Source organism: Chanodichthys erythropterus, chromosome 1 (genome assembly GCF_024489055.1).
Source record: "Chanodichthys erythropterus isolate Z2021 chromosome 1, ASM2448905v1, whole genome shotgun sequence".
In the NCBI taxonomy this organism is placed as follows: Eukaryota; Metazoa; Chordata; class Actinopteri; order Cypriniformes; family Xenocyprididae; genus Chanodichthys; species Chanodichthys erythropterus.
In genome coordinates this window covers 7,923,045-7,935,869 of record NC_090221.1, presented here as the reverse complement: position 1 = coordinate 7,935,869, position 12,825 = coordinate 7,923,045, and the positions used below count along the sequence as shown (strand labels likewise).

The window sequence follows — 12,825 nt, the reverse complement described above, 5'->3', positions numbered from 1 at the left end:
TGTATTAGAGCTAAAAAATGATATAAATACTGTTCGGTTTCTCGCACAAACCAATCGTTTCATGTCTTAGGACATCAATGTGTCGTCACGAGCTGCATGGTTTAATTTGGACTTGTCTATGCAAGTTTTATTTACTCTTATAGTAGAAGTTCCCATCCACTAGCATTATTTGACTGACAGACGGCAACGGTTGGAGTTAAAAATCCTCATTTGTGTTCTACTGAAGAAACAAAGTGACCTACATCTTGGATGCCCTGGGGGTAAGCAGATAAACATCACATTTTCATTTTTGGGTGAACTATCCCTTTAAGAAGAATGAACAATAATTCTACAGCATTTATTAATCTAATGTTAATTTCAACATTTTTGTTTGTTAACATTAATGCACTGTGAGCTAACATGAACAATATTTTTTATTAACTAACATTAATAAACAGTAAATACAGTAACAAATGTTTTGTTCATTGTTAGGTCATGTTAGTTAATACATTACAAACAATACAACTAATGTTAACTAATGAAACCTTATTGTATTCTATATATATTTCCTTCTGATTTTGACGTGGGCATGTTTTACAGATTCACCTAATTTCCCTCACAGTGTTGGTATGCTTGGTCTCGACGCACAAAACACTTGAAATATTGTCTTATAGGTGCCTCTTTTTATTCTGTCCTCTGTTTCTCTCCTCCATCCGGCTGAGTTAATTTCTCTCTGGACTGTAATTACTCTCCTCCACAGAAGCTGTCAGTTCCCCCCCCTCTCCTCCAGAGCTCCTTCTTTTATTTCTCTCGTTTGTTTAAATTTGCCCCCCGGCCGACAGGCAGCCTACCTCTATGCGCTTACCCTGTCAGGGATGGTTAGGCAGACGAGAGAAAAAACGAAGCAGCGAGAAAGCGGGAAGATTAAAGGGCCAGAGCTGCAAGCTGAAGGCACGCTGGCTGCAATTTATTTACAGTTTAATACACATAAAAGTTAAGCCAAAGATGGTAGAGCTCAAACAGAGTTGACAAAAGAATGGGTAGACACATGCACAAACACACGACTGTGCTTGTTTCACGGACATATGGTGATGCTTTGCTTGACTAATCCTCATTACACCTCATATTTAGTTCACAACAGCTTTCTTCAGCAGGCAAGCTCACTCTGGAGGCCAGGTTGACTTGCGCTGGCAGAAGAAAATGTGTCATTTATTATAATCATGATGGGCAAGGGACTGTAATGACATCATTACAGCTGTAATTAGCTTGTTAGTTATGAATGTGCTTTACATATGAGAGCAGAGGTAGGCCTGTGTGAACATTTGACTAAACAGCTTCACATGACAGTCCCTACAGTGGAGAAAAACACAAAACTTTTAGAGAAGCATCAGATCTCTGTGATCAAGAGATAAAAAAAAGATGTGGTCAAGATTTTCTTTCTGAACTCCTGTAGATGATGACAGAACTTGAAATGGTCAATAGTGATGCCGTATTTTTGTAGGCCAAACATAGCATCACCCATGTTCCCCTTAACAAAAACCCAATAAAAATGTTTCCATTGGCTTTTGGATTATTGCAGAAAATAAGATCTGAGACCAGCAACAATTTATGATTCTTACATGATTTGTTCATCATGATAATCTTCACAAATTAACGCAACTTCTATGAATTTTGGAGCTTAAATACTTTTGCCAGAAGTAAAAAGTTAAACATAGTTTATAAATGAACTATACAATGGTCACATGACTTCAATGTCACCACCATTAAGCTTCGAAAACGGCATCACCCTCAATTTGTTGCAAGCCTGTATGAGTTTCTTTCATCTGTTTAACACAGAAGATGATGTTTTGAAGAATGTTGTTAACCAAACGGTTACAGTTACGGTAGCCAGTGACTGCCACAGGGTCATTCAGTGTCAAATAAACCAAATTTTGTTCCTCGGCTCAAATTTTTGATTTTGTTAATATTTTTTTCTATAGAAAGACAAACATAAATAGTGACGAAAGCCAAAATATTAAAAGTCATGTGAAAATGTTAGTACATCCTATTGAATTCCATGGTTTTCTGTATCAGGACATAATAAAAAAATCATCTGGTCCTTGGCAGGTCTCAAAATTTGGAAAATAAAGCCTCAGATGAATAACAACACATGACTTCACTGTGTCATCATTTATTCAACATAAATAAAGCCAAGATGGAAAAGACATGGGTGACAAAGTTAGGACACCCTATGATTCAATTGCCTGTAGATCCACTTTTAGCAGCAATAACTTGAAGTAATCATTTTTCTGTATGACTTTATCAGTCTCCCATATCGTTCGGGAGGAATTTTGGCCCATTCTTCTTTACAATGTTGCTTCAGTTTATTGAGGTTTGTGGGCATTTGTTTATGCACAGCTCTGGCCACAGCTTTTCATATGGGTTGAGATCAGGGGCCGGTTGCATAAACCAATTAGACTAGTCTTAAAAGTTAAGACACTAATGTTTTTCTTGAAGAGTGGTCTTAATTTTTTAAAGTCTGTTACATAAAAAGGAAGACTGGTGTAATTTGAATTGGAAAAATAACATTGATTACCCCTTGGTTAACTGCAAGTTCTTAAGTATAAGACACAGTCTTAATATAGTGACTAAGTTTATGCAATTGGCCCCTAGACTTCACTGGGGCATTGCAACACCTTTATTTTTTTAATTTTCATCCATTCTGTTATAGATTTGCTGGTAATCTTCAAATCATAATCCAGTTGCATGACCCAATTTTGGCCAAGCTTTAGCTGTTGGAAGGATGTCCTCACATTTGACTCTAGAATACTTTGGTATACAAAGGGGTTCATGGTCGACTTAATGACTGTGAGGTGCCCAGGGACCATGGCTACCAAACAAGCCTAAAATCATCAGCCCTACACCGCATACTTGACTTTTGGTATGAGGTGTTTATGCCGATATGCTGTTTTTGGTTTTCACCAAACTTGGTGATGTGCATTATGGCCAAACATCTCCACTATGGTCTTATCTGTCCAAAGGACATTGTTCTAGAAGTCTTATTGTTTGTTCAGATGCAACTTTGCAAACCTAAGCTATGCTGCCCTGTTTTTTTTTAACAGTAGAGTTTTTTTTCCCTGGCAACACTTACAAACATTCCATACTTGACCCGTCTTTTTCTAATTGTACTGTCATGAACTATCATTTAACATGTTAACTGAGGCCTGTAGAGTCTGAGGTGTAGCAATTGGGTGTCTGCAATTTTGCTGAACATTGCAAACTCTGATCTTGGGCTGAATTTGCTGGGAATCCATTCCTGGGAAGATTGGCAACTGTCTTGAATGTTTTCCACTTGTAAATAATCTCACTGTAGAATAATGGACTTCAAACTGATTGGAAATGGCCTTGTTACACTTCTCAGATTGATAGGCAGCAACAATTGCTTCTCTAAGATCATTGCTGATGTCTTTCCTCATTGGCATTGTGTTAACAAACACCTGAAGTCTCCAGATGCTCAAACTGCCAGAATTTCAGCTTTTATAGAGATGATTACACTTGCCGTTGATCAGTTAATCAAAGATATTTGATTAGCAGTGCCTGACTGTTACTTACACTCTTAAAATCCAGTGTTAACAGTAAGGGTGCCCTAAGTTTGTCCCCCATGGGTTTTCCATTTGGCCTAGTTTTTGTTAAATTAATAATGACACAGTGTGATATGTCATGTGTTGTTATTCATCAGGTTTTATTTTCCAATTTTAAGATCTGCCAAGGACAGATGATTTTTTTTATTACGCCCTGATACAGAAAACCATGGAATTCAATAGGATGTCCTAACTTTTTCACATGACTGTATATTTAATGAGTAATTCATGAGGGGGGTAGAGGGGGGTCAAAATGACAATTTTCACCTGAAATTTGGGGCCAATTTACATGGGTGTAAAAGAAGACTTTAGAAAGATGGCAACATCATTATTTTATTTTTACACAGAGATTGGAAGGTCTATTTGTAAAATCTGTTGACCTTAGCAATCTTTGTTTTATTATATGCCAAAGGTGACCATTCATAAATGTCAAAATGCACTTCTTGTTTTTCAAGTTTGCATGTAACTCAAGAAGTATTAAAGATATCTTAATATTTTAGATCCTGGTTCTTAACAAACTTTCCTTTTGGTATCTTCATTTTAAAGGCCCTCAATGGTTCGATCCCAGAGATATGGAGATCTTAATGCAGCTCCATAAGTAAATTGGTAAGTTGTACATATTTTCAGTGGTCAAACACCAAATGTGGATCAATCTGTATACAGCTGAAACTTTTTCTTTTAAAGGAATATCTGAAAAACACAGTGTTGCAACTAGAAATTCTATGTAATATTTTGGCTTTCATCACTATTTATGTTCATCTTTCTACAGAAAAAAATATTAACAAAATTAAAAGTTTGTGCCGAGGACCTCTGGTTATGTTGACGTGATTATTCCATAGTATTTTTTCTATATCATGGAAATCAATGGCTACCATCAACTCTGAGATTACCAGCATTCTTCAGAATTCCTTCTTTTGTGTTAAACTCAAACTTGAGGGTGAGTAAATGATGACAGAATTTTAATTTTGGGGTAAACTATCCCTTCAAGAATAACGATTTTTAAATATTTTTTTTTTTTTTTTTTTTTACACACAATTTTTACCTGACAAAATATATTTGTGATTGGCATAACTACAAAGAAAAATGTATATTGATTATAAAAATGCCCATGGAGTTTTAAGATCAAATAACATGTCTTTTCCAGGTCTACAAAACAAAATCTTGATTTTTATTTGGTTTTGCTGATTTTAATGCTTGTTTTGAATTTTCCCCCCTTTGAACCTTGCTGAGGTGCCCTATGGGTCTCGACTCCTGGCTGAGAATCACAGCATTACAGTCATACCATAAGATAAACATAATAAAGAATGAAATAATGAAGTGAAAATAAAAAGTTGAAACAAAATCAATGATGAAAAAAGCTTGATGTCTTAAAAGCTTACCTGTCCCAGGATAGGGCCCAGTGGAGGCCCAGGAGCCGCCTGTCCAGACCTTACAATCGCTCTGATGACGCCTCCAGTGTCCAACTTTTTCACTGCCTTGGCCGCTTTAGATATCTTAGACATATTGTCTATGTGTCTGGCCTGCCACACGTCTGTCCGTCCCCTTTGCCTATTGGGAAAGTTAATTATTGAGGTCCCCTTAATTCATTAAAAATTCAACACAAAAAAAATCAATACATGTCCAGAGGTTGAAAAGTGAGTTACACAAAAGCTCTCCGATCCATAAAAGCTCTCCCAGGAGTGCACAGTGGCCTTATCTCGAGACCCCGTGTGTGTGAAGACAGTCGTGAGGCGAAGTGCTATGAAACCTCAGGACCTTCAAAGATAAGGGATAAAAGCACAGGTGCGTCGTGCACTTGAGGAGCTTCTGTGCTTGGCTGCCTTCAATGATTCCCTGCTCTCTCCTGATCCATTACAGTTAGCTAGCGCTCTATGGGTCTACATCAGGAAGGGTCAAACAGATTGGACAGCAGCCACCAAGCACCAGAACAACACCGGCAATGCACGGATACAGCGCCACACGCAAAGTCGAAAGGGCAATACCTGGTTTTTCCATTCAAGACCAAATTCAATTACATGATTCAATCAATTAGTTGAGTGGTGGAAATGGCCTGAAATGTATGCAGTTTGGGAAGCATGACTCATAAAAACCACGCCCTATAATCTGATATAGACCAAATGCAATAAAAGCCGTTACGTGTTCAACGCCATTCGCCAGACCACAGCACAGCCAATTACAAATATGACGAGAGAACCTGACCCATTTTGTGACTGTTCAACCCAGGTGAAAAGAAGATCTCTAAATTATTCACAGCGCTCTGTTCCCAGGTTAATCTCACTATTTATATATTCATAAATGCAAGGGAGATGAGGACAGAGGTGAAATAAACACACCTGGCTAGCCACACGTTGGAACGCACCATTGGTTTTAATGCCAAGTTAATCCTCGCATCTGTGCGCAAGGAGACGAGCAAAGAGAATTTCACAAGCACTGAAACGTCTTGGATCTCAGAATACACGGGCTATCTAAAGAGAGCAGAACCGGCAGATATAGGCTCAGCAATAACCAGATGTGTGAATGCACTGCTTTAAAAATTACTTTCTGGGTTTTCTTTAAAATGCCAATCACATGCTCCCCTTCATTTCACCGTTCTATTTCATGCTGTCCTCCATACATATTTTTGCTGTTTTAAAAAGCATGTTGAATCAATTTAAGAGGCAGTCAGGGAAGGTTGGGCTGCTGGTAAATCTCCACTTCTTGGCAGGAGGTCCAAGCATTTTAACATATTCAGAAGCACAAGAGGACAATCAACAATCCTGAGTTAAATTGAAGCAATTTATTTGGAACATTGTGTTTACTTGGTGCCAACAATGACAACGTTTCTGACCGTTTTGAAGAAACATGCATGAAATTTCTTTTCCATTTTAAAGCAACTCGGTTGACGTGATAGGGATATAAAATACACGATGGAAAAAAAACGGATTGCAAAAAATGGTGAATATGGATTGCAGGCATTTTCTGCCAAACTTCACTGTGCTTGCTGAGTTTACTTCTTTGAAGCACTCATCAACTTTTCAAATTAGATTAAATTGCTTGAGAATAATATTAGATATTCCCAGAAAATGTATTGTTTGAAACATTATGAATAGGAAATAAGAAATGTTTGGGGTTGGTAAGATTTTAATGCTTTTGAAAGAAGTCTCTTATGCTCAGCAAGGCTGCATTTATTTGACCAAAATTACAGTAAAAACAGTAATATTGGGAAATATTACTTTTCTATTCTGTGTATTTTAAAATGTAATTGATTTCTGTGATGGTAAAGCTGAATTTTCAGCATCATTACTGCAGTAATGAGTCTTCAGTGTCACATGATCCATCAGAAATCATCCTAATATGCTGATTTGCTGCTCGAGAAACATATCCTTATAATTAACGATGTTGAAAACAGTTGTGCTGCTTAATATTTTTGTGGAAACTGCAATACATTTTCTTTCTTTTTTCTTTTCCTATTCTTTGATGAATAGAAAGTTCAAAAGAACAGAATTTATTTGAAATAGAAAGCTTGCAAGCAACAACAACTAAAAAACGTTTTGCTGACCCCAGAAGCAAACTTTGGAAAAATGCCAACATATATTTTTTTAAATGGTGTTTGATAAAATTGTTTAAAGTTTTTATTGATTTCTCCATTTTCATTTGACTGTGATATTTTGTTAACAGATTTTCATGTGTAAAAGAAAAAAATCTAACCAATTTAAGAATATATGTATTAATACACAGATGATGGGGTCATGAAAATGTACTGCATAGAAGGAATGACCCAGCTGCTATTTCTGTCATCTGCATTTATTATTAAAGCTGCAGTCTGTCAGTTTTGCCTCTTTGTCACCATCTCTGTTTGAAACCTGCAATTGCAGTTATTTGCGGAATTATTATGTTTACATGGGTTGTGCATCGGCACGGCTCCTCAGCGCGGATCTATCTAATGTTTGAAAAAAAAAAAATTACAATAAATCACGCTACCAATGGTGATTAAATCTAACAATCGCTTAGCTCAGATCACATCAAACAGTGCAAATTATTATTGTTGTACTTTGTTCTCATATTGTTAATGTTAACAACATCATTGCGTAACTACGTGTATTAAGTGTGTATTAGTGTTATCTGTAGATTTCAATTTCTGTACAGTCTAATCTCTAACATTCATTTGTCATACCATACAAATAATTTTTAACCCAAAGTTACAGATTGCAGATTTTTCTGCAATTTAGTCTGTGAATAGAAAGCTTTGCTTGCCTTTTATGATAAAATGATTTAAGATTTAGGCTAATTTAATTTCTTGAAAACACATCATTGCGTAGTACATTCACATTTCTTTGTTTACTAGACATTAATCTTTAGCCCAAAGTGCTATTTGATTTTTTTCTGCGTTGTTTCAACAGAGAATAATGAAGTAGGTGTACAAACAATTGGTGCCTGAAAATGAATTGCTGCAGTGTTTTACACTGAAGTTTCTTGGCCGTAACAATGATAAAAAAGATATGCCAAGTTCTGGGATTTTTAAATTGCACAGGGAAAATAGAGCAGTATACCATTAGCAATAAATGAATGTGGCCCAGGTTTTGTTTATTTATTTTTTGGAGCATTTCGTCCATTGGCCAAAAAAAAAAAACCCTGGATGTTAAAAATCCCTAGATGCCATAAAGTGGATTAATATCTTAATGCAAATTCAGAGAAAGCCACAGTACAAGAAAAAACTACTAATGCTATTCTGTTTAAACTTCAGATCAAAGGGATAAAACCAGGTTTATGGAAAATGAAACACTCAAGGGAGTCAATGGCATTAGCTGGGCTACATCATTCCTGATTTAAAATGACAAAGAGAGACAGGACTCTCTTTATGAAGTGATTTAAGAACCTCAAAATCATTCCCTCTGCAGTTTCACATTTACATATATAGATTTACAGCCTGACTTTTGAAAGCCAGCCAGTTCATTTGGAATCCAACTCTCTTGATATATCTGTTTTTGGTTTGAGACAAATTGAACTTGCAGACATGGGAAAACATGTTTGTTGATGCAAGAATAGCCATTTAAAATACTGCTGAACAAGCAATTGTTGTTTTCGCAAAGTAGACAAAAGCTGAAAAATAAATGAGGAGGAAAGTATATAAAACATTTATGCATAACAGAAATGACTGGTAAAATGATTTAGTTTCTTCTACCAGCTTGCGGTTTGCACAAAATGAGAAGATATGGGAAAATTGGCTTTCGAAAAAGGTGGCGAGTTGCTATTTTCTAATGGAAGGTGATTGTGTACAACAGTGAATGAAAACATGTGCTCACTATAAGCAATTAAATGATCTGAGAACAAGCATTGATAAGAAACTGAGATTCTGTCACTCTCTACTCAATAACAAACAATGGTCGCAATTCAGTGAGCAGGCTGGTGATTCAGAATTCTGCTCAATTCCTCTGATGCCCTCCAGGTGCATATTGATTTTTGACAACACCGCAGAGTGCAATTTGTGAAAACCTCAGCAAAGAGCTAAACTACCTCCGAATTTACAACAGCAAACTAGAAAAGGTGGGAATACTTAAATGACAGTGAAGTATCACTGTGTCAGATATAATGCCATCATCACACTCATCAGCACTAGATTCAATGAACGAATTCAAAAACTAGATTATAAACATGTGGGAATGATATGGTTCGAACTAAAGGGTTATTTCACTCAAAAATGAAAATTCTGTCATTAATTACTCACCCTCATTTCGTTCCAAACACTTAAGACTTTTGTTCATCATCGGAACACAAATTAAGATATTTTTGTTGAAATCCAATGGCTCCGTGAGGCCTCCATAGGGAGCAATGACATTTCCTCTCTCAAGATCCAAAAAAGTACTAAAAACATATTTAAATCAGTTCATGTGAGTACAGTGGTTCAATATTAATATTATAAAACGACGAGAATATTTTTGGTGCACCAAAAAACAAAATAACGACTTATTTAGTGACGGCCGATTTCAAAACACTGCTTCGTGAAGCTTCAGAGCGTAATGAATCTTTTGTGTTGAATCGTGATTCAGATCACGTGTCAAACTGCTGAAATCACGTGACTTTGGCGATCCGAACCGCTTATTCGACACAGAAGATTCATAACGCTCTGAAGCTTCATGAAGCAGTGTTTTGAAATCGGCCATCACTAAATAAGTCATTATTTTGTTTTTTTTGGCGATCCAAAAATATTTGCACCTCTTTATAATATTAATATTGAACCACTGTACTCACATGAACTGATTTAAATATGTTTTTAGTACATTAATGGATCTTGAGAAAGGGAATGTCATTGCTGGCTATGGAAGCCTCACTGAGCCATCGGATTTCAACTAAAATGTCTTAATTTGTGTTCCGAAGATTAACGAAGGTCTTACGGGTGTGGAACGGCATGAGGGTGAGTAATAAATGACATTATTTTCATTTTTGGGTGAACTAACCCTTTAATTTGTGTTCCGAAGATGAACGAAAGTCTTACGGGTGTAGAACAACATGAGAGAGTAAGTAATGACAGAATTTTATTTTTTTTGTGAACTATACCTTTAACTCTAATTTCAGAGAGTGTATTTTGGGTCAGATATCTGATTAGTATCGTCATTTTTCCTCATAATTTTCCCCTGAGGTCAGCTTTAGAATGTTAGTGTTCTAAAAATAGTTCCATTTTAGTTTTAAATGACCATATTCCATTTTCTCTCTGACCATCAGAATAAAGCAATTTTCTTTTTCTGCTGTGCCTTTAATAAATGCCCCTCTTGGCATGTAAAATGAGCAACAGCACTAAGCACTTTCTCTGGGTACAAGAGTCTCTTCTTCTTTTTACCCTATCCTTTAGTCCTTGGTGGCAGAGAAAAACAGCATTTAACAGGGACAAGGGCTTATAATGTCAGTATTTATTACAAATGATTTATCTGTGTACATTATTATTATTTTATGTACCCTCATAATCTTTAATTAAAATAACTTCCGACACCTCTTCTAGTCTCTGATGATGTGTTTACTGGCATGAGGGTGGGACAACCTGTCACTCACATGACATCACAGCAATAACAAACCACAACCATCCAATGATCCAATTAATTCCCCGTGGACAAAATCAAGACCCTACATTTTTTTTCTTGTTTGATAAGCCGTTTCACTCAGATATACGCCACAATAAGGAAGCAAAGACTATTGCAACTTATTACTACGACACAGAAGTACATTATCATAAACACTAACATATAAAAAAACACATCCAACCTGCAGCTGTGTCTGGATTCAAACTACCAACAAAAATGTGAAGTTAAACTACATAAAACTCAGCTCTGGTGTTACTGGTTAATGGAAAAGATTTAGTTAATATAATAACAATAATCAATTTAATCCCACCAGTAACATTTGTGACCAAAATTTACTTTGACAGGTCAAAAAAGAGTTTCTACTATAAATAAAAGTGCGGAGTGACTAGATCTCTTGATTTTTACATGACTGGTGTAGATCTACATAGTCACATGACCACAGCTACTTAAATTCCAGTTTGTCCTTTGAAGGATTCTGGCTGTAAAAAAACATGAAGCATGTGACATATCTCATAATAGACATTCAAATGACAAATTTAGTACAAGCAAACATAAATAAATGTAAAGATATCTGTGGTCACATTAGTAAATAGTGGGAAAACACAGATTGTTGGACATTATAAAACAGTAGAATTCAAGCATTGCTACATTTGGTAGTTTCCCATTGGTTACAGTTGTCAACAGAAATAAAAGAATGGAACTTTTCGAAGAAAAGGTAGTTATAAAAACAAAAACAATAATAATAACAACAACATAATAATACATCATTACAGGCATATAGCACATGACACTATTTTAATCTAAAGATTGCTAATAAGCAGCTTCAGGTGCATATTTAAAACAGACGATACATTTGATTGTGATACAAAGAATCATAATATTGACATTACCTGCTAGTGGGATAATATATGTTCACGTACACGAGAAAAAGACCTTCACGTTTGTATTTGAACCATGCGCGCTGCCATATTGGCTTCACTGTCACTTCAGATAGTTTGATGAAAGTAACCAGATAGACTGCCTCCATATGGACAGGAGAGGCACTACGCCTCTAGTTCTATCATAAAAAAATTATTTATATTGACCACTACATAACATATAGTAATATATTAATAAGTAAAATAGAAAAAAACTATAATTTCCTCAGAAATTGCCATTTCAAGATTTATTTGAAGGGGCGAAAATGAAAAACTGAATTGCGCTTCATTTCAACACTAGATGGCGAAGTGGCACTGTCAAAACTCCCACGTGAAGAATATTGCGTCATTTCCCCTGCGCCCCAGACTGTGCATGATCCGTGTGCTGCTGACTGCTTTTGTTTTGAAGATATCTATTTTTGTTATTAGTTAGCAAGATAAAAAGTGATCTGAAATTAGGATATCTGCAGTGATGGCTGAAGCGATTCAGAAGAAATTACAGTCTGAGGTGGAGAAATATCAACAACTGCAAAAAGGTATATCACAACGTTAGCTATCCATGTTAGCGATCCTTTCAACACTCTTTGCATGTGCGTATTGACATTCATTTTTCATAAATTTGTTTATATTTGACATATATATTTTACAACACACTGAGAAGTGTCTGTATGTCACAGTCAGTTTCTCAAGTTGGACTTGATTTAGCTAATCAGCACTTGTCCAGATCTGTCATATATATATATATACATACACACACACACACACACACAGTACAGTCCAAAAGTTTGGAACCACTAAGATTTTTAATGTTTTTAAAAGAAGTTTCGTCTGCTCACCAAGGCTACATTTATTTAATTAAAAATACAGTAAAAAACAGTAATATTGTAAAATATTATTACAATTTAAAATAACTGTACTATTTAAATATATTTGACAAAGTAATTTATTCCTGTGATGCAAAGCTGAGTTTTCAGCATCATTACTCCAGTCTTCAGTGTCACATGATCCTTCAGAAATCATTCTAATATGCTGATCTGCTGCTCAATAAACATTTATTCAGGATTCCTTGATGAATAGAAAGTTCAAAAGAACAGCATTTATCTGAAATACAAAGCTTCTGTAGCATTATACACTACCGTTCAAAAGTTTGGGGTCAGTAAGAATTTTTATTTTTATTTTTTTTTAAAAGAAATTAAAAAAATGAATACTTTTATTCAGCAAGGATGCATTAAATCAACCAAAAGTGGCTGTAAAGAC

The 12,825-nt window shown here is 35.7% G+C and overlaps 2 protein-coding genes across 2 annotated transcripts in view; one reads left to right on the top strand and one right to left on the bottom strand.

Moving 5' to 3' along the window:
• mrpl11 (mitochondrial ribosomal protein L11) overlaps positions 1-11,645 on the bottom strand; it is a 41,519-nt gene extending 29,874 nt beyond the window's left edge. Inside the window, exons 1-2 of the mRNA XM_067372271.1 lie at positions 11,542-11,645; positions 4,979-5,147 (exon numbers count right to left, since the gene is read on the bottom strand). Of these exons, the coding sequence (XP_067228372.1) occupies positions 4,979-5,101 (123 nt within the window). The 5' untranslated portion in view covers positions 5,102-5,147; positions 11,542-11,645. The remainder of the gene's footprint in view (positions 1-4,978; positions 5,148-11,541) is intronic.
• Positions 11,646-11,927: 282 nt separating this feature from the next.
• Positions 11,928-12,825, top strand: part of pfdn6 (prefoldin subunit 6) — a 3,691-nt gene continuing 2,793 nt past the window's right edge. The window contains exon 1 of the mRNA XM_067371974.1: positions 11,928-12,104. Coding sequence (XP_067228075.1) covers positions 12,041-12,104 — 64 coding nt within the window. The 5' untranslated portion in view covers positions 11,928-12,040. The remainder of the gene's footprint in view (positions 12,105-12,825) is intronic.